At 39.9% G+C, this 22,994-nt stretch overlaps 1 protein-coding gene across 1 annotated transcript; it reads left to right on the top strand.

Annotated features, from left to right (window-relative positions):
- Window positions 1-5,868: 5,868 nt before the first annotated feature.
- LOC115683270 (NAC domain-containing protein 87-like) lies at window positions 5,869-7,775 on the top strand. The gene is made up of 3 exons (XM_030607739.2): window positions 5,869-6,322; window positions 6,423-6,703; window positions 6,954-7,775. Exons 1-3 carry the CDS (start codon window positions 6,160-6,162, stop codon window positions 7,608-7,610), a joined length of 1,101 nt encoding a protein of 366 aa, XP_030463599.2. The 5' UTR covers window positions 5,869-6,159; the 3' UTR covers window positions 7,611-7,775.
- The last annotated feature ends 15,219 nt before the right edge of the window (window positions 7,776-22,994 follow it).

The raw sequence follows: 22,994 nt of genomic DNA, 5'->3' as shown, positions 1-22,994 counted from the left end.
CAAGCTAATCATATGATTAAACAATGTTGTCATCAATTCCCAAATCAAATAATAATTATCAGATAATGACGTCACCAACTCGTCACCCACCGTGGGGCCTAACTCCGATCCAAGTCCTTTTTATCTTTCATTTGCAGCTTTCGTTGTGGCAAAAGTCGTCACGAGTGACGGTGATTGATTAAAGCATTGTTTTGTTCTTTTTCCCCCCTTCCAATCTCTGCCGTGTTACGGGTCCACGTGATCTTGTGAATTGTGAATTATAATAACACATCATATCCACAGAAGTTTGGAAAACCTAAAACTCTATATTATACATACACACACTTCAATCATTTTCATTTTTCGCCCATTAAAAATTCGTAAGTTTTGTCTCCAAAACCTCAATGCTAGGTGAAAAAAATGGGAGGAAAATATTCGGGATTTCAAATTTTGTCCTTTTTTTTTATCTCGCGATGAATTTAAAACTTCTTCAAAAATTTCCACCCGAGTTTTCCCCTCCCTCGTTTTCTCCCATTTCCGAAACACGACATAAGTAATAAAGGGAACGGATTCACCACACGTATCTTGCATATTCTTTGCACTCTTTCTTGTACGAAAGCCAGGTATTACATGGGAAACACAAGATCGTAACGTTGACAACCAAATCAAACACGACCAACCTAATAGAAACACACACAAAATGACAACAAGTAGGTAGCAAACAATTTAAGTCAATCAAAACTCTCATACCATCTTCAATGTTTTTTTTCTTGTTATTCTATTAATGAGCGCTCCCGGTATACTTGTTACGTATACCAAACTCAGGGATAACTCCCTCTTTAAAATTACCGATCACGCACAACTCGAGACGATCGGCACATTGAAAAACCGGGAAGATTCTCTAATCAGCCACTTAATAAGCATGGCCGGTACATTCGTTAACGTGAATCGCATGTTAAAAAAAAATTAAAATAAGGAGGTGATTAGGTGGTGGGGAACTGCCTCGGGAATTACAGAAAAGCATATTCCCTCTCGGGGAAGAAGAAGCGTCGAGACAAAAACAACAACGTCGTTCTGGTCTCTCTCTCTCTCTCCTCTCTCGAGAGTATAACAGCAACACGTGTGTTGGATTCGCGCGGGCCCCCACATGACTATACTATTATTTGTTAATTGGATTAGCTAGTGCCTTGCATGATTAGCTAATGGCTTACACCACACGAGGTGGGGGGGATGAAGACTTTAATCGAGGTGGGATTAGTATAATCCCGAGAGTTCGTTCGGTTTTGATTTGTCGAAAGGTTGGTTGGTGGGGTTGCGTCGCTCACGAATTCAAAGCCCGATTATAAAAGGAGGGGGAAAAGAAAGAGAGAGAGAGAGTGCGATGAGCTGGCGCTGGAACCGCATTTGGCGGCGCCGGAATGTTTACTTTTCAGATTACGTCACCGCCGCGTTCTTTGCCTCTGTCGCTGGGGGGGCGGCGGCTCCAGCCGAGCCAGGTGGCCCGGCGGCCGCTCCTTTCGAGCCGCGAGCTGTCTGTGGAGGGCGCTCCTCGGGTGGTGATGGGCCGCTGCAGTTCGGTCGATTCTGCAGTCCCACCACCACCGCCACCCCAGTCTTTGGTTTCAACCCTCTCGATATTTTGAACTCTTTTTGTAGCTTTGTTAGACAGACTTCCGTGTAGGATTTTGATGGCGCCGATCGTATTCGATGCCTCTGTGAGAGAGAGAGAGAGAGAGATCGGGGACGGCGGCGGTGGCGGCAGCAATGTTGGGGAGCGAGCCATGGGACGACGATGAGTGAGCAACGGAGTGGCATTACATGGCTGGGCGCGGGGTGGAAGCGGAGAAGGGAGAAAGAGAGAGAGAGAGAGGGTCGAGCGAGATAGACGGAGATTTGAGGATTTGTACTTAAATTTCATCAAGTATGGTTATGTTGATAAATTTGAAATATGTTTATGCTGCGGAGGATCCTAATATGATCGGTCTTTACGATTTTTCATCCATGTGTTAACGAAAAACGATACCTTATTTGTCGTGACTTCTGTTATTATCTTCAGTACACACATTGATCGAAACAGGCTATGTTTTCTTCCATTTATAATTGACAAAACTTTTCTCTAACCAACCTTTAGATTGGTGAATTAGAAATATGTACATCACTTATATGAAAATTCAACTATACACGTGACCCAACTCCTCGGCCTTTTGCTTACCAGCAAAAAAAGGAAAAGAAGAAGAAGAGAAAAACTAAATCGCTTGTTTTGAACGAATGAGTAGTCCCTCAAGAATCCGTTACTGTATAAGATTACTATTTCGAGGCGCTTAATTAATTAGTTTGAACAACACCGATCCCATGTTCAAAGTAATCGGATCACGTCTCCCATTTAAAGTAACGTTGAAGGTCATGTCAAGGCACTTAATTAATTCGAATGGCACCGATCCCGCGTTCAAAGTATTTGAATCGTGTCTCCCATTTAAAAGTAATGTCAAAGGGTCGTGTCCTGGCAACCACCTGTAACTTAAGTCTCATTAAATGTGCATGGGCAGGGCGGTTTGTCGAGTTAAGAAGTTGAAATTCTCCGTGATACAACTATGTTCAAGCAGTCATTTATGCACGTTACATTTGACCAGTACTCATTGATAAAAGTCATAACTCCTGCGGACACATGCTTCTTTTTTCTATCTAGCCTCTCTTTGAGTTCCAATTGCATGTGCCCAACCCATTAGGTAGGCCAACTATAAAAGAGTGTGTTAATAAAGTCGCATTCGATAATTCATGCCATTAGAAAAAGTGCACCATGGTCAAACCAAAATTAAAAGAAACCACTAGAACTGCACTGGCCCAAAAAAAATTTAAATTTTTTTTTTGGGGTGGGCTGCATTGATGCAGTCAAAGTGGAGTTGTTATTGAAATTATTAATAGAAAATAAAGGAAATAAATTTTTTTTTTTTTGCTTTTAATGAGTTTATTTTTGACTTGATGTCTTATCTGAAAAATGTTTGGTGAGTGATTTCTACGGCGTCGGTGGTGGGTTGGCCTCTCCTTGTGTACGTGTGCAGAAGATGGGAATAAATTAGGGGTTTTTTAAGGAAGAGAAGAAACGATTCGATTTCATCTCTTATTGCCAAGAGTTGAAATTCAAAGCTAATCATTTTTGGTCGGTCCAACAGAAAAAAAAAGATTTGTCTATGTATATGGCCGCATAAATGGTGCTTTTCACGCGGGTTGTGTGTAATTTCTATGCTCGTGATATCCTAAGCAAACGAATGGATCGATCGGGTTAAAATTTCACCGCACTCATTAGTTATCTTTTGTAGAAATTGCGGGATCACATTGCTGTTTAAATAGGGGCGAGCAACCGAGCTAATTCAATCAGAAGTTGAACCAGATCGGTCTTACCAACCAATTCTAGGCAGGTCCTACGAGGGATTGGTAGACTCCCGAGTAAAAAATCGGGGAATCGGCCTCGACCGGTTCGGTTCCTGATTTTATACCGTGAATCGTATTTCTACTCCAGAATTGAAATATCATTTTTGAACCGGTCTTCAGCTCTTATTTTTATATTTGCATTGCTTAAAAAAAGATAAATACGTTGAAGATGGGTATTGAAATTCCATTCAATACCTTAACTATAATGTTATAGATTGTTCGCATGATCTATCTTTCTAAAATAGTAGATATTAAGTTAGGCCTGGTTTTCGGAGGTTCCGGGTTCTTGATCCGGAACTTACTTACCTCAAAAGCGATCACCCCTAATGTTAATCAATGTAATGATTAGCCTAAACTTTTGAATTTGACATTGGATAAAATAATTTAGTACTCTTAACATCTACTAGCTCTGACATACTTTATTTTTTTTTCTCTAAAACTGGGTCATAAGGCTAGTTATTAATTAATCTCTTCTGCGCATAAAGTAATTCTTCAAGAAATCGTCATAGACAGGTTTTATTTCCCTACACGGATTCGTCCATGCAAGCTAAGCTATCTTGTTTAAATCTTATAATACACGTGAAGTAATATAAACTTACAAAAAAAGGAAAAGAAAGAGGCTGCTAGATATCGACACGTGTCGCCGCCGGTATGGGGCCAAGTGTCGTCGGCTCGGCCAAACCCTGTGGTTTTGCTGTCCCGCGTTACTGCACGTGCTTTTGTCTCAGCTCTTTCACATGCCCAGCAAGTTATAACGACGTTCTCTCCAGCATAACATTACATTTAATGACACACTTAGCTCTTAATCCAAATTACTTTAGACCCACTAAGAACCAAGACGAACAAGGCTGAATCACACGTGGCTTCTCGAGCCCAGAAGTACATGCATGCGTACGCTCGATTTTCATATATTTAGAAAAGATCAAATCGGTGGGTTGGCTCGCGAAAGTTGCAAAGTACATAAGGGTACATGCCTCATTTTCATTGGAGGGGTGAAAACAGAACCGTCCCAGCCAAAACCCGAACTGAACAAAAATTTCGGATTTTTTCAAATCGGATTTCCTGTAACAATTAAAATGAAGTAAAACGGAATAAATTGCAAGCATATTCAGCGTCTTTGTTAGTATTAGATGTACAAACACAACGAAATAGAAAATAAATGCGAAAAAGAGAAATCAAAACACAATATTTTATCCTGGTTCGCCATTAAATTAGAGCTACATTCAACAGAGAATTTCACTATAATTAGTACCTCCCACCTCTTTATTACAATTTTTAATTATAAGAGAAAGAGATTATATATATATATGCGGCATAATAACTATTCATATGTCTAAACCTAAATTACCAATTAAATACGGATTTAAACTATAAAACCTATTTGGCAGCTCAGGGGCGCTACCCCCGCAGGACTTTCACCTGCTTACCGAAGAGCAGGATCCTTCACGCTTTTTTATCGATGCGAAGTATGAATTATACCTCAATAATCTCGAGTCGGATTTCCACGCGTCCAATTCGAATGTGTGAATACATTACGTTACGATCAAACGCGTTCGTATTCCAACTACACATGGTACATTCGGTCCACATAAAACAACTACTAAATAAAACCTTTCTCGAGATAACCCCGCCCCCTCAAAACATATAAAATTCTACCATCCTCCTCCCCGTTTTCAGACAATCATCCCTCGTGCGCACCTGTCGAGTCGCACCTGCAGCTCGGTCAAGCCCAGCCGGCGATATCGAGCCGAGCCTTCCCTCCCCCATTAAGCGTTGACCATCGACGTGCTTTCACCCTTAGGTTTTGAACGGAGACCAATTCCAAATTTAACCGCGCCTAGGGGAACGTGCAGTGGTAATCACCTCGCAGGGTTAAATTTTTGTTGCAGGTGATTGATTGGCTAGCGATGCGTGACCGAAGAAGCCAAAGAACGAAAAAGAAATGGGGAAATGGAAGTTGTCATGTAATAATTGAATTCAATCTAGACAAAAGGAAGAGGCAGACTTTGATGTCAAAAGGAGTGAAAAAGGGGTGGGTCCATTTCCGCGAAGGAACCTTGCTTTCTTAACCATTTCTTTTTGGTGAAAAAAGTTGATTTTGGTACTCAGCGTTCAAACCATAGAGATGGATAGATGATAGAAAGCCATGAGAAGCCACGAGAGATCGAAGTATTTAATACCCTTTATCCCGTAATTAATGTGAATGTTGAATCGACCATGTTGCTGCGAAGGATAAGGCGTATTCTGGCTAGATTCTACTATTGATTTTTTCTATCAATTGGACGCGTGATCGGCTCGGTTGGCGGATTTTTTGTACTGTTTTTTTCGATATGCTATTGGCTCAGTTGATGGAATGAGGTCTCAGATTAGGAGATTAGATAGCAATTAGTCGAATAAACAAATTAGAAATTCGTCGGAAAAAGAAAAAAGAAGAAAAGAAAAGGGAAACACATAGACATCTCGAAGAAGGTGCCTTGCCGGCCACGGATCTTCAAGAAACGCGAGCTGTGGAAGAAGCTCCCTCTATTTATGCCCCGTCTCCTCCCTCCTTTTACATTTTCTTAACTTCGTTCATCCCATTTCTTGTATCTCTCTCTCTCTCCCCTCATGATCTTCTTCTCCACAGTGCTCACTTTTGTGTGTGGATCGCTTTGATCTTGTTCTTTCCATATTGGGTGCTCTCTTTCTGCTGCAAAAGAGTTCGAGAGTTTGTGAGCTTTTGAGGGACAATCTGTTAGAATTCTAGCTACCATGGAAGACGACATCGTGGACTTGCCTCCAGGCTTCAGATTCCACCCCACAGACGAGGAGATCATCACTCACTACCTCACCAAGAAAGTCCTCAACCCCAATTTCGCTGCTTGCGCCATTGGAGAGGCTGATCTCAACAAGTGTGAGCCCTGGGATTTGCCTAGTAAGTCCTCATCATGTCCAATCTCTCTTCCGTAAAGATCAAACGAATGCGTACTCCGGTTTTCCTTATCCGTCGGTTTCGAATTCGCGGTTCACTGCAGGGAAAGCGCATATGGGGGAGAAGGAGCGGTACTTCTTCAACCAGAAGGACAGGAAGTACCCGACGGGGATGAGGACGAACCGGGCGACCGAGTCCGGCTACTGGAAGGCCACGGGCAAGGACAAGGAGATTTACCGAGGGAAGAACAACCTGGTCGGCATGAAGAAGACCCTTGTCTTCTACAAGGGAAGGGCTCCTAAGGGAGAGAAGACCAACTGGGTCATGCACGAGTACCGCCTCGAGGGAAAATTCTCTTACTACAATCTCCCAAAGGTCTCGAAGGTGCGTGTTCTTTATTAATGATTCGTCGTCTCTTTTGATCGATCTCGCCCTTTTTTGATTTCGCCTTACTTTTTTATATCGTAATTATTATTGGATGCTTTCGGAGCACATTAGTATTTTGTAAAGGCAAAGACCATGTAAAATGAACCTTTATGCTTCTTGCATCTGGTGTGACTTTCTCTGGTGCAAAGTGCTGATTTTGATTCAAGCCCAGAAAAAATCTGAACTTTGTGACACGTTCCTCGTGCAGGATGAGTGGGTGGTGTCGAGGATTTTCCACAAGAGCACAGGGATCACGAAGATCATCACCAGTCCAATTTCGGGCCTGTTTCCGATCGATCCTTCCGGTGATGATGAGCTGCTGAATCCTTCTTCTTCGCTTCCTCCTCTCATGGATGACTCTTATTTCTCGAGGCCGAGCTCAAGCTTCGCGAACAGTGAGAATGAATTCCCAGGCATGACTAGCGCTCCTGCACCAAGATCAGCCGAGGGAAATTACGGGGACGAAATTAATCGATTCCAAAGATTCAATCCAAGCAATACCAACTACCAAATGGACCCGAGTAGCTCGGCGTTCAGCTCGATGTTCTCAGGCCAAGTGCCGATCCCCAGCCCGTCTTTTCAAGGCTCGGTGAATCCGGACTACTACTTGGGATTTGGCTATGGAGGCGGCAATAATCAGGCAATCATCAGAGGGATGGCAGCGAGCCAACACGAGACGCCGGGCCTGGAGAAGATGCTGATCAAGGGAGAGCAGTTCGCGATGTCGAACAACAAGTCCATGGTCAGCCACTCGCAGGACACTGGGCTGAGCACCGACGCGAACGCCACCGAGATATCCTCGTCCGCAGTCTCGAAGCAAGAAGTCGGCAACTTCTCCGATTACCTCGAGTACTCGTGGGAATAGCAGATAGCGGATAGCCCCAGCTGGTCTCGTCACCCATATACATATGATTCATAGATCCACTAGTCTCTTCTCTTTGTTGTTTCGTAGGAATCTCAGCTAGATGATGAGTTGATTGGATTTGTAGCTGTGTTGTACAGATTGATGATGATTTCTGAACATTCTTCACATTCTATTCCCACTGACAGATGATTGCAAAAAACGAAAAAGAAAAAAATAGTTCACACTGATAAATATTAACCGTTCTTATTTATCAAATCGTTTTTACACTAGAGCATATAATATAATCTTCATTATTAGATTATCATGTTCATTTCATATGGTTCTAATATGCACTGATAATTTTCTCTCTCACCATCCTCATTGATAATCCCCAATCAAGACTGCCCAAAAATGCATATCTATGATGAGCTACAGCTGATGTGGGGGTGAGATTAGCAGATGTGCGTGTGTACAGAATCTTCTTGCATCGATCATTAAATCACCAATTCAACGTCGGGTTAACATCGAATTAAGACACGGTACGAATTAATTAATGCTTTGCTGGAGCATGTACGCGCACTGGAATCATCGGCAGGCCTAATTGATATAATGAAAACCCGAGTCATCAAGACCACGAGTTATTCCCTGATTTTGTGCCGTATTAGATGCCACCTCTTGTTATTATTATACGAATTGGGAATAATCAAGACTTTAGACTGGCAATTCTCCACCTTATGCATGAATCTTGGGTTTTCGTTTATTGTCATTTTCTCGAATCATATACAGCTGGCTGGGTATAATAGAAGATTAGACATATCGCACATCGTAAAATTTATTTTTTTCGGTCAACAATAAGGGCTTCGAGACTTCTAAAGTTTAGCGTTTTCGAACCCCGATCTCGAGCGAGGAAAATCATCGCATTCCCGATCCGGGTTTAATCTAATTTTCGGTCTTGAATGTTCTTCTAACTTTTTCCTAAGCTTGGTCCATTTATATTGCGTATGATGATGCAAGCGCTTCCTTCTTTTATTGAAATTCAGCTCAAGGCGAAAAGGGATTACAACAGAGGACAGAAACGTATAGAAAATGAAATTTGAAGTGACACATCGGGAAAACATTTCTTATAATTGGTTCATTTCATGAAGAAAATTAGCAAATCCTTCGGCCTAAGCAAGGCGAAGAAGCAATCGAAACGGCATATTCCTCCTCCTCCTTGCTTATCTCGAGCGCCAAGAGACCCAGATTTGCTGCATGAAAATATGGGAGCTAAGACAAGCTCGCAAGCCACCCCTACGTACTATTTAAGTACGAGTTTAGATTGGATACAATACACCTTCGATAAGCAAAGCAATTTTTCTTTGCCCTCGATGGCGATAGATTGGCATACACATCATCTAATCTTCGAATTATATCCCTTTACATTAACGGAACGCCGTGCCGCGAGACGAAACCAACGAAAGGGGAGAATAATCAAACGTTACGGGATGAAATATGTCGAATTGCCGATCTGTTACGAATTGGAAAGTATCCGAAATTCCAAATCCAAAAGCTTAAGCTGACGGGTGGAGGGGAACCCGCATGTATATAAAAAGCACATAAATCCCGTAGACAAGTTATGCAGGATTAAATTTTAACACTCCCCTCTCGCGTGCATGCCGGGTTAAGAACGACGCGTAAAATTTGGCGAAAGAGGCTACGCTCGCAAGATAAATTCGAGCACAATCTGGCTCTGATACCATGTTAGAATTGTTCAATCCAAAAGCCTACGCTAACGAAAATCATTTGTCGTCGAACGAAATTACATCGTTGCCCCCTTACGAGAGGGGGGAAGGCGCTCCTTTCACGGCTTACACGTCATTCTTATGTCATCTCTTTCTCTTTGTCATTGCTTTTTCTCGACACCTCCGCCAACGTTGAAGAAGATCCTGTATTATTATTTGGAGGAATCCAAGATATGGCGGATCCTTAAGCATTTACAAGACCCGTAGGTTGATGATTTTTCAAGATTCGAAAGGAGAGAGAGAGGGACAATAGAGAGAGAGAGAGAGAGAGAGAGAGAGAGAGAGAGAGAGAGAGAGAGAGAGAGCCTGGTTTCATGGCTTTTTTCCCTTGTGATTAGGGTTGGTTTTTAACATCATAAACCTCTGATCAATGTTGGATTATGTTGATGAGGGAATGATTTCTTTCCGGTTGAGGACAACAATCGTGAGAATTAAGATCTTCTGAACTTAAAGGTATCGAGAGTTTTTTCACAAATATTTATTTATAAATAATGTGTCAACTGTCGAGTAGATCTGATCATGGGTCTGGCGACTCGCAAGCTCCGTTTAAATTGCATGCCTCGCCCCAAGGACACTTATGAGCGAGTTTGAACAAGGATGTTTAGTTATAAAGTCTAACCCGATTTGAGTGAGCCTGCGGCGATACGGCTCGACCCAACCTGATTTTTTTTTTTTTATGTAGAGTTATTTATGCCGAGGTTGGGTAATGCATTAGGCCCGATTTTAGGACCCTACTCATTCTAGGTCCACCCATTGATCACCTCTAGTCAAGACACATTAGGCTAGACTTTTTCCATAATAGTTTTCGGTTGTGAATATGGGTAATTCATCTCTTATAAGGTGCCTGACAAACAGCTTATAGTTGCAACATTTCCATTGTATTATTTCTGTTTGGTATAGTTTTGTATGAATTATAAAAGTGCTGCAAAAGCACCGCAATTTGTATGTTTGTCATATATATTGAAGCCCTACCCACATCAAAACTAGGTGAGGTGGTTTCAAAAAATTTTTTTGTCACCTCCGATAGTTGTGAGGAGCCTGCCAAACACCTTAAGAAGCTGTCGCATACACAAGTTACAATATTTTACATATAACTACACCATAATATTAATTAGTATGAACTCAAGTCATACCAAATCGATTCTCCAAACAACTAAATAAGCTAACGAGTTACAAAAAATAGGAATTAGTGATCTCCGCTTGATATTTGCTATTACCAAAAGATAGATGCTTTTGATGAGTGTCACACACGATTCTCGAGTGTCACCTCAGCCTCCTATGTTCTTTTCATACCAGGCTGAGGTGATCCAAAAGCTTGCATCCCTTTCCTATTCAAATCAACATCACTTTTCCATTCAAATTGTGCATTATTCTTTAGGTGATCAATCGCATTCGTCCGATTCAATTGGGTCCAAAAGGGACATATAAAGTTCCCTAAGGACGTCCTTCACCCTGAAAAAGTATTATATAATATGTATTATTAAGCTTGAAGATATGGTTTACCCAATCACGAGTTCGACAGGCTTTAAATTCTTCGATATTTATCATAACGCAATTATTGGTACATACATGTAATGAATAAACGTCGAGATACTTATTCTTGAAGATACACGGTAGTAAGAGTGCGAATTGGTCTCGAGGTCATGACAAGATCGGTCGCATACGTTCCAGTTTCGACCTTCGCATCAACCCTCCGATGTTCATGTCAGTATGCATAAATAAGAGAAATGAAACAGTATAGTCATAATATGTGTCTTAGCATAAACAGAATAAAGGTGCTGAGTGGTCTTGGCACGTGCCCACTTGTTTGCACGATTCTTGCTATTTTAGTCTCTTTGTAATGTCATGTTCCTTATATTCCGGTTGTTTCGCGGAAATTGAACGACCTAAAAAATATTTTCCTAAAAATGATCGTTTGCATCTCTTGAAATAATCATTCGATGAAAGTTATTTCCATTATCGACACCAATTTATATCTAAATATTTTCGTAAGACGATAAAAAAATATTTCTCATTCTTTCATTTACGTAAGCGACACAAACGGACATTTTTAGAAAAAAATTTATCAAATCATTTATTTTTCGCGAAATGAGTACGCTCGTTTAATGTTAAACTTAATTAGATCCGCTGATCTTGCAAAATGGTTCATGACTCACCAACTAAGCGCAAAAGTTGCAAAAATAAATAAATAAATAAAAGAGAGAAAGAGAATAAAAGGACATCCAACTGTTCAAGGACTCGTTCGCGACTTTTTCATGGCGAATGAGAAACTTCCTTGAAATTTCCCGGAAACTGATAGAAAATGGCCTGTCTGAAAAAAACCTCCAAATAAAGTATTAATTTGTTCATTAAGGATCGAATTCAGGGATGGTCCTTTGCAAGACTCTTTCATATTGTACGAGGAGAGAACCATGAATACAAAATTGTGTTCTAATTTAATTTTCTGCTCGATTCGATCGGTTGAGGTAGAACCCGATGGAAAACGTCGTCTTCAAAACGATTGAATCCGTGGGGAAGAAAATTCGAAAAAGATGATACCTGATTCAAAAGAAAAAGAAATTGAAAGAGATCTTGAAATTATCCTAAGAAATTTCGTGTCCGAAAATAGGTTTTTATAGGGGAGATCACTAGTATTAATTTGTTCTTTGAGCAAAGAATAGTATTAATTTGTTTGTTCAGGATCAAATTCAGGGACGATCTTTTGCAAGACTCTTTCATACTGTATGGGAAGAGAACCATGAAGACAAAAGCGTGTTAAAGTAATTTTCTATTCGATTCGGATCGAGGTCGAACCCAATGGGAAACGTTGTTTTCGAAACGATTGAATTTGCTAGGACGATAATTCGAAAAAGACGATACTTGATTAAAAAAAGAAAAAAAAATTCAAAGAGAGATCTTGAATTATACAGAGAAATCTCGCGTCCTAAAATAGTTTTTTATGGGCAGATCACCAATATTTATTTGTTCTTCGACCAAACAAAATATTAATTTGTTTGTTAAGGATCAAATTCATCAAATTCAGGGACGGTCTTTTGCAAGACTCTTTCATATTCTACAAGGAGAGAAACATGGAGACAAAAGTGTGTTCTAACTCAATTTTCTATTCGATTCGGGTGTCGAGGTTGAACCCAATGGAAAACGTTGTTTACGAAACAATTGAACTCGTGAGGAAGATAATTCAAGAAAGATGATTCTCGATTAACAAAGAAAGAAAAAAGAAAGAAATTGAAAGAGAGATCTTGGAATTATCCTAAGAAATCTCGTGTCCTAAAACAGTTTTTTTTTTGGCCAGATCACCAGTTTAAGAAAGGGAATGTACAGTAAAAAAGACGTGTGGGGCTTTATGCTAGAAAAAGAAAAAGAAGTAGGAATAAGAGGAAAGACGTGTGGGGCTCAGAGAGATCATTAGCCCACGAAAGGACGCATCACATTTTTCCTCACCGCTTGGACAAAATAAACTAAATAAACAAAGATCATTAGCCCACGATTTGTTGATACCATAAAAAATTTCAAATTGGTACACATCGCATTTATCTTAAACTAATTCTAGTGTCACAAAAATTCTCAAATTAATACATTTATGCCACATTTACCAAAAACTGATTTTTGTGTTATTGAAAATTCCCAAACTGATACGCCCGTGCCAAATTTTTCCCAAATTTTTCTTTAAGATTTCGGTAAATTTATTGTCGGTGTACCAATTTAGGATTTTTTTCGTAACACAAAAATTAGTTAAGGGGTAAATGCGGCACGGATGTGTCGGCTTGGGATTTTTTGTGACACGAGATCCAATTTGGGATAAATGTAGCACAAATATATTATGATTTGGAAAATCATTTTATGCTAATTGTGGCACGGGCATATCGATTTGGGATTTTTTGTGACGCGAAAATCAGTTTAGGTGTAAATGCAGTACGAGTGTACCAGCTTGGGATTTTCGGTGATATCCATATTGGGGCGTCTTTGTTTGAATGAAAGAATTTTCCACGAATCACTTTTCCAGACATTCATGCGTCTGGTTTGCTGAAAATGATCAATCGACATACGAGACCATTCACGATCAAAGAGAACCCGCATATTTAAAGTGTGGACATTGGATTCCCAAACCTGAAAGGGGGCAAACATTTTTCTAGAAAAAGATTTTCTTTCATCGTGAAATTTTCTCCCGAAACAAACAGGCCCTCGAATCGGAACGGGTTTAAACATCCTTTTCAGATAAGTCAAGAGGGGAAATTTGAGAAATGTCGCCACCACTCGTGTGGGCTGAGGTCGGCAGCAGAGCAGCCACCAGGCTCGAGGAGCTGGTGCGGTTGGCCCATCACTTTTCAATGAAAAAGGATTGATTGATGGGCTAATAATTAGCCATTTCTTGATTGGGAGTGGGACCTCTCCTTCGAGTCTATCCATCAACCCACATGCCCTTCTCCTTCTAATTCTAGAAACTCTTCTATCCATTTTAAATTTTTTAATTTTTTTAAAGTTTTCTTTATATATTTATGTGTGTATATATATTTGTGGCCCCCCAAGAAATGGACAGATCTTTTGTCCAAATGGCCTCTGTGAATAATTTATGATGCATCATCAGCTCGTGGACCCTTCCTTGCAGATGATTCCTAAAATCTTGCTAACAGTGCAATTAGTATCCATTAGTAGCATGATGGGGGACATTTCGTTTCTCTTCCAACCTTATATGTCTTCCATTTGACATAATGAATTCAAAAAGACGAACCCCGCGAGGTGACGCTCGCGTGCCGAGCCGCAACACGCAGTCGCGACATTAAAAAGCAAATGAAGAATAAATTTCACAACTAATGAAGTGAAGTTCGTATAATATGTACGGATAGATCAATAGATATGTGATTCCATCGTACAAATTATTATTATTCGCGAAGCATTATCTCGGGCACGAGTATTTTGTATGAAAGTTGATATTAGAAGAGAGCCATGTCGTATTGAGTTTCCCGGGCTCAGTATCAATATGACATTGAGCTATGTAGAATGAAAGAAGCTCCCGCCTCGAGCTGCGCTTGAAATCCTCGAAGCTGATGACGATTCAAGACAATGAATCGATCCCGACTTGGCTCCACATGGAGCCAAGTAGTTGGCTGGGGCTCATGCATGCAAAGGCAATGCTCCCCCTAGATCTGTTAAACGGGTGGGTCGGGTCGGGTTTGGGTCGGGTCATAAATGGTCCGACCCAAATTGACCCATTAACCCGCTTTATGACCCATTTATTCATAGTGTAAATATCTCGACCCATACCCGACCCGACCCATATTGCTAAAACACTTTTATATTTAACCTAATCTAGGAATACTTGTTTCTTATGATTTTTTTTTAAAATTATACTGCTAAAACATTTTATGCAATACAAAGCTAGTGAAAATTTTTTATAATTTTTTTTAAAATTGAGGTTCCGTTTGTTTTACGAAAAATGCGACATTTCTAGAAAATATTTTCCATAAAGTCATTATCCAAGAAAATAAAAAAATTAATATTTTTTTTATTTTTAAATCAATTTTTAATTATTTTTTATTTTTATTTTTCCTTTATTTTTGGCCGATCGCGCCGCCGTGGCCTGCGACCGACCACAAAGGCGAGGACGAGCTTGCCGGAGGCCGGCGAAGCTCGTTCTCGCCGATCTCGCGAGGCCGAGGCCTCGCCGGGCCTCGAGCAAGGCTCCTGCCTCGCCTGGGCGAGACTCGAGCTCGCCGGCCTCGGCGAGCTCGACCTCGCGGATCTGGCGAGGTGGAGCCTCGCCCGAGGCCGCGAAGCTCGAGCTCGCCACCTCCGGCGAGCTCCACCTCGCTGGATCCGGCGAGTCGAGCTCGCCGAGGCCGGCGAGCTCGAGTCTCACCACGCATCGGCGAGGCCGGAGCCTCGCCGGGGCGAGCCTCGAGGCCGCCGGATCGGGCGAGCTCGAGCCGCCGGCCTCCGGGCGAGGTCGTCCCGCCCCGGTGGCCGGTCACCGTGGCCGACCACCGGTCGGAATAAAAAAAAAAAGAAAAAGAAAGAAGAGAAAAGAAAAAGAGAAAAATAAAAATAATTAAATTTTGATTTTTTTTAAACGTCTTTATAAAGAGGGAGAGAGTGTGTGGATGGGTCTAGTGGGTGGGTTGGACATGGGTTCCAAACTCAACCCATTTAGACCCATTTATCTTTAAGCTTTAAAATTTAAAACCCATTTAAGGTTGACTCTTTAAAATTAAAGTGACCCATATATGACCCATTTATTTTTAAATGGGTCATATATGAGTTTAAGACCCATTTTGACACCTCTAGAGCCTCCCCCTCTCACATTTCTGTTATAACCCCACACTCTCTCTCTCCTTCCTCTCCCTCTAATATATAAACCAACGACGATGCAAAAGATGAAAGCACACTCTCGCAAAGCATTCCTCTGGCAATTTGCTTTCATCAATCTCTTCTCCATGTTTTCTGCTTTATGATGTACTGTTGTTTCTGCTTCTCACCCCTTCCTTTGTTAGTCTTTGTTTCTAGTATCTTAGAGCGAGATGTTCATTTCCCGTTTCTTTTTGCAGGCTCCGATGGCCAGAGGAGGACATGCCGTATGGGAAATCGACGAACTCTTAAGTGACATCCCTCTGAGAGTGCCCTGTTAGATTAATAGGATTTTTTAATCACATGAACATGAGATCAAATTGATAAATATAACGTACCCGAATCAAAAGAAGTCATCATTGATTCAATGAAAAAGAAGCTATCTCTGTGGGTATGAATCTTCACCACTCTCCTCTATAATGTTCGTGATGGGTGTATATTTTTCTCTCAATAATTTAGTGGAGAATAGCGGAAGCGTGATAATTAGATGCATTCATTCTCCACCAAAGAGAGACCTTATATAGAGGAGTGATGGGACCAACCCTAATCTCAACCGTCCATCATGGTTTAAAATATACCTCATTGGATGTCACAAATATAAAACCCATAATATATTTAATTAAATTGGGCTTGTGTCAAATGTTAAACAATAGACCTGATAAACCACATAAATGGGTTAGACCTCGTCAAGTCCAACATTCTCCCACTTGGCTAAAGGTTCTATTATCGATTTAATTCATGAGATTTAACCCAATATAATCAAGCATATACAACATTCCTTAAGTAAAGTCATGTCTGCCATTTATACAGAAAAGAAATTGAGCTAATAACCATGTTCCAATGCCACAGTACCGTTCTCCGGTTACTATCCCTTCATAAACATTAAATACAACATTTAATGGTTTAATAGTCACGAACTGTAATGTTCATGAGGTCCATGCATAATTGTTTGTTTAAAAAAGCTTTAAAGGTGCACATATAATAAGAAGCAACAAACGATAAATCCAAATCCATTATATAAGGTGATCACAAAATAAATAAAATATGTCATGTGTCCAAAACCATGGTCTAAACTAAAAACTATTAACCAAACCCATACTAGCAACATGTTCTCGAAAGAGATTGGGTGGTAAGCCTTTCGTCATGAGATCCCCAAATATGGCTTTTGTACTAATATGCTGAATGGACACAATTTGATTTTGGACTCTTTCTCTCATAACTAGGTACTTAATGTTGATGTGTTTGAATGCATCACTCGACTTGTTGTTCTTTGAGAAGAAAATAGCTGCCTGATTGTCATAGTAAATCTTCAATGGTCTCGAAATAGTATTAACTACCTTAAGCCCCATAATGAAGTTCCTCAACCATAAACCATGAGAACTCGCCTCATAACATGCTATGAATTTAGCCTCCATAGTGGAAGATGCAGTTAAGGATTGCTTTGCACTCTTCAATGAGATTAGTCCTCCAACGAGCATAACAATGTAACATAATATGGATATCTTGGTATCGATGCACCTCGCATAATCAAAATCATAACAACCAATAACTCAGGACTCTCTTCTCTTGTAAGTAAGCATAATATATTTTGTACCCTGCAAGTAATGAATCACTTTCTTAGCTGCTTTCCAATGACCCATTCCTGGGTTTATTTGGTAACGGCCAAGCATTCGAACAACATACGCTATGTCTGGGTGAGTACATACTTGAGCGTACATAAGACTCCCTCCAGCAGATGCATGGGGAACATGCTCCATTTGTCCAAGCTCCAGTTGATTTTTAGGGCATTAAAGTAAGCTGAATTTGTTACCCTTAACAACAGGGCTACACTGGAAGAGTAGTTATGCATGTTGAATCTCTTGAGAATCTTTTCAATAAAGGCTCTCTAGATAATCTTAAGATCCCTCGAGATCTATCTCTATGAATCTCAATGCCTATCACCAAGGTCTTTAATCTCAAAGTTATGTGAAAGAAAACTCTTGGTCTCATACAACATGTCCTTATCACTGCTAGCAAGTAGTATATCATCTACATACAATACTAGAATAATGAATTTACTTCCACTGATCTTAAGGTATATACATTGATCCACTGCATTTTCTTTAAAGCCACAATTATTGATCATATCATGAAACTTAAGATACCACTATCTTGAGGCTTATTTCAAACCATAGATGGATTTTTTTAGTTTGCATTTCATGTGTTCCTTGCCCTCAACCATAAAAATTTGTCGTTGTGCCATATAGACATCCTCTTGCAAGTCTCCATTAAGAAATGGCGTTTTCGCGTCCATTTGATGTAGCTCTAAATCATAATGAGCTACTAAAGTCATGACTATTTTGAAAGAGTTCTTCTTTGACACAGGAGAAAAAGTATCATTATAATCCACTCCTTCTCTTTGAGTGAAACCTTTTGTGACCAGTTTGGCTTCATACCTTTCAACATTACCTTTAGAGTTTAGCTTAGTTTTGTAGACCCATTTACAGCCTACAACTTTGGCCCCTTTAGGCAAGTTTACTAGATCCCAGACATCATTAGTTTTCGTTGAGTTCAACTCATCTTTCATGGCGTCAAGCCACTGAGTTGAATGATCACTTGTAATGGCTTCATCATAAGAGATAGGATCAATTCCTATGCCAACAGCATGGTCTGACTCATCTAGATACACGATGTAATCATTAGAGATAGCTGATTTCCTTTCTCGTCCCGATCTCCTAAAAGGTTGTTCATCAACGGGAGGGAGAATAGTCTCTATATTGTGAGGTTCTTCATTAGGTACCTCCTCTGGTGGACTGGAACCTCTTGGTGAAGGTAATGCTACACTGGACCCTTGAATAATAGGAGCCAAAACACGATCCCGAGTAGAAACTTAATCTCGGGTTTCCTCAACGTTTACCGTTCTAGTGGTACTATATCAGCATCTTCCAAAAACACAACATTTCTTGTTTCAACAAATTTAGTGGTATGTGAATGGTAGTAAAATCTAAACCCTTTGATCTTTCAGGGTAACCAACGAAATAGCAACTTATCGTTCTTGGGTCGAGTTTCTTAATTTGCGGGTTCTCTATTTTTGCCTAAGCCAAACAACCCCATATATAAAAATATCCCAAACTCGGTTTCCTTTGTGTCCATAGTTCATAAATTGTTTTAATCACAGATTTACTAAGGACTCGATTAAGGATATGCACGGCTGTTTTGAGAGCTTCAACCCAAAGACATTATGGTAGAGTGCTATGGCATATCATACTTCGTACCATATCCATTAGAGTACGATTTCGTCGCTCGGCAAGACCATTTTGTTGGGGAGTACCTAGCATTGTATGCTAAGCAACTATGCCACATCTCTCCAAAAATAAAGCAAAATCACCAGAATTATGACCTGTGTCGGAGAACCTCTCGTAATAGTCTCCTCCACAGTCAGACCTTACAACTTTAATCTTTAAGTCAAGTTGATTTTCAACTTCAGCTTTGTAAATCTTAAACATGTTTACCGCTTCAGATTTATCATGGATAAGATAGACATAGCCATAACGTGAGTAGTCATCGATGAAAGTGATAAAATACTTATGATCATTAATACCAGGAATATGAAAATGTCCACAAATATCAATGTGGATGATTTGTAAAAGTCCCCACTCCTTGTGGCACCATGTTTATTGCCCTTTGGGAATTTTCCTTTAATACATTTAATACGGGTGTCAAAATAAGAGAAATCTAGAGAATGCAGAATTCCATCCTAAATGAGGCGTTCCATCCTGCCTTGTGATATATGGCCCAAACGCTTGTGCCATAATTTTGAGGAATCCTCATTCTCCGATTTCCGTTCCTTATCAGTTTTAGTAACTTCATCATTCACATTTATTGAAACCAATGATTCAGTAAACAAAGAATCTAAACACAGTTTATAGAGGTTTCCCTCTAACAAACCATAATCAATAGTCTCACCATAATAAGAAATGGAACAACTTTTATTCTCAAACTTAAACAAATAACCATAAAGTGTCAAGTTTTGAAACATAAATTAAGTTTATAATAATACTGGGAACATAAACAGTATCGATTAAATCCAAATTGAAATCACTCCCCAACACCAAACGGAGAGTGCCAATAGCTTCAACTGGAACTTTTCCTCCAATTCCCAAGATAATGTTACGGTCCCCTTTATTTTGTTTCTTCCTTGAAAGGAATCCATGTAATAAATTAGTTTTATGTAGAGTTGCACCAGTATAAATTCACCATGTATTTAAAGGAGCATCAACAATATAGGACTCATAACAAACATGACTTAATAAAATATTACCTTTCTTTTCCATCCACTGTCGAAATTTCGAGCATTCTTTCCTTAAATGTCCTTTAGCTCTATAAAAATGACACTTAGGATCGCCTGGTCCTTTCTAATAAGAAGAACTTGCCTTGTCAATCGTAAGGTTCGGAGTACCCTTGTTTCCACAATTACGACCCTTGCCATGCATCTTTCTTTTTCCTTTATATGAACCGGAGGTAATTACGTGAGCACCATCAAGTTGTTTGGATTTCAGCCGCTCTACTTCTTGGACACACATAGAAATTAGTTCGCTCAACTTTTATTTCTCTTTTTGTGTATTATAGTTTATCTTAAAAGGACCAAACTGTGCAAGAAGAGATGTTATGATGAAATGAACAAGGAAACCTTCAAAGATTTCCATATCCAAGAACTAAGTTGAGTGGCAGTATCATTCATCCGCATAATGTGCTCACGAACACTATTGATTCCATTATACTTGAGAGTAATCATTTTGGAAATAAGAGCAGTAGCCTATGCCTTGAAAGTGCCCTCATATTGCTCCTCAATGTGAGCTAGGTACTCAGCATTAGCAGAATCAGGAATGGCTCCCCGGATAGCGATCGTTATGAAATGTTTCATACTCATCAAAGATATGCGGTTGGATCGCTCCCACTTTTTATGAGAAACTTTCTGCTCATTTGAGCTTTCAGCCGTGAGCTCAGCGGGAGTGTCAAGTCATAATGCATAGTCCAAATCCATGACCCAAGAATGATACTCATTTGCTCTTTCCATTTCTTAAAATCTGTACCACTCAGTTATTCAATAGAGGAAAGATAACTCATAATTGCAGTAGGATTGTATGTTAGATCATAAATATTAAATTTATGCACATTAGTACCTTTAGGAAATCCACAAAAATAAATAAAATAATTTAATTCATCATCACAATAAATTGAAAAATAAATAGTTCATTTACATGGAAAGGTTAAATACACAAAACCTTACCCAAAGAAATCCAAGAATCATCTATAGCCTTCCGTTGGGCTGACTATAAACAGGTTCTTTCATAATTTACCAGAAAATTTCATAAGGCAAGAATAAATCAAATTAAATCACTGTTGGGACGTATCAACAATTTATTTGCTTATCAAATTATCATTATACTCAAAATTAAATATCCGTTAGGCCAGTTACGAATTTAATAATGAACATAACATGAGACGATTTTTATCATAATCTAAATCTATTTAAAACAATAATCTTCCGTTGGGCCAATTACTGCGTAAATAGTTTAGATCCACAAAAATAAATAAATAAATGAAATTATTCGACATCATAGATTCGTCCTTGAAAAGTTTAACATAATCCAATCGTCAAATGAATATAAGCAAGTTTTTGATAAAATAATCACATACGATGCCAACGCATCCACGCCATTAACAATATTCGCTTTCCAAATACATGTGTACTGAATAAAAGAGAAGGGATAACACAAAATTAGGCCATTCAATTACCAGATCACGGAACGATAACTAGAATTTACGACAGTAGCTATCGATTTCAGACGTTTTGTTAATACAAACTCAAAAAACATCATAATCAAATACATTATTTGCATAAGATATTTGAAAAAATTGATTATCATCATATATTTATTCCATAATCAATGAAATACTATAAATCAATCATAAAAGGAGCTGAAAGATCATAATAAACCTTATAACCATGTTCATGCGTTGAATAACCAAAGCTTTGATACCACATGTTAGATTAATAGGATTTTTTAATCACATGAACATGAGATCAAATTGGTAAATATAAGATACACAAATCAAAGGAAGCCATTTTTTATTCAATGAGAAAGAGCTTGTGTCTGTGGGTATGAATCCACCACTCTCCTCTGTAATGGTTGTGATGATTGTGTATTTTTCTTTCAACAATTTAATAGAGAATAACAGAAGCGTGATAATTAGATGTCATTCTCCGCCAAATAGAGACCTTATATAGAAGGAGTGATGACTAACCCTAGTGCTGCCAAATCTCAACCGTCCATCAATGTTTAAGATATGGCTAATTGGATGTCACAAATATAAAGCCCATAATATATTTAATTAAATTGGGTTTGTGTCAAATGTTAAATAATAGACCTAATAAGCCACATAAATGGGTTGGACCTCGTCAAGTCCAACATGCCCCTTGGGAAAATCGATGAACTCAGGCGTGTGTTGAAGCTGTGGAAGTCCTACCTCGACGGGCCGCTCTTCGCTAGAAATTTGTAGCTCGGTACGGCCCCACCTCTCTCATCTCTTTCAATGGCCTCTTTGAGCCGGACCGCCTCTTTCTTCCGAAGCACCTCTTTGGTCTCGACAGCGAGCTTGATCCAAACTTTGACCTTGAGCTACTAGACAGCGCCTCCACCACTAGGTTCTACCTTTTGTACCATGAACTCGGCCATGCCGAATTGTTGCACATACCTCCTAGCTTGGACAAGGAGGATCAACGTCTACTGAGCATAAAGGCTGCTTCGACGAGGGCCAAGTCACCTGGCTATGGAACCCCATGACCACGCTTCTCAAAAAACTCCCCACTACTCATCCTGATTTCTCCCTACTTTGGGAGGATTGACCCCAAATGGTTCCGCATGCACAGCGCCTTGGGCTACGATCCGAACACCCAAGAGCATGTGATATTGAAGATCTGGGTTCACATCAACCCCAAAGATAGGGAGGAGCGGCACTACGTGGGGACGGAGCTCATAGAGCTAGGAGGACATGTGGTGCTGTCGGAGCTGAGGGCAGGTGAAAATGGGAATGAGGTGGCTATATCTCTGTATATTCGGTAGCCACATGTGGGGGAAACTAGATAGTGCACCGGATCTAGGTGACGGAAGACATGTACCGCGCGGGGCTTATGGGGAGCATCCCTGGCTGAGAACTTGTTATTGATCCGTATATTCAAGAAGACAAAGTTTGAGAGTTGCTATATGAGAACTTGTTATTGTTCCATATATTCAAGAAA

The sequence above is a fragment of the Syzygium oleosum genome, unplaced genomic scaffold (genome assembly GCF_021117445.2).
Source record: "Syzygium oleosum isolate NSW1041296 unplaced genomic scaffold, Sole_v2.1 Sole_v2.10, whole genome shotgun sequence".
NCBI classification, from domain to species: Eukaryota; Viridiplantae; Streptophyta; class Magnoliopsida; order Myrtales; family Myrtaceae; genus Syzygium; species Syzygium oleosum.
Note: the sequence above shows the minus strand (reverse complement) of the source record. Positions and strands in the feature narration are given on the sequence as shown.

Bases quoted from the DNA above. Each gene is read 5' to 3' on its own strand.
- LOC115683270 (XM_030607739.2), top strand. From the start codon at position 6,160: ATGGAAGACGACATCGTGGACTTGCCTCCAGGCTTCAGATTCCACCCC. The intron at 6,323-6,422 runs GTAAGTCCTCAT...GGTTCACTGCAG, and splicing joins TGAGCCCTGGGATTTGCCTA to GGAAAGCGCATATGGGGGAG. The intron at 6,704-6,953 runs GTGCGTGTTCTT...TTCCTCGTGCAG, and splicing joins ATCTCCCAAAGGTCTCGAAG to GATGAGTGGGTGGTGTCGAG.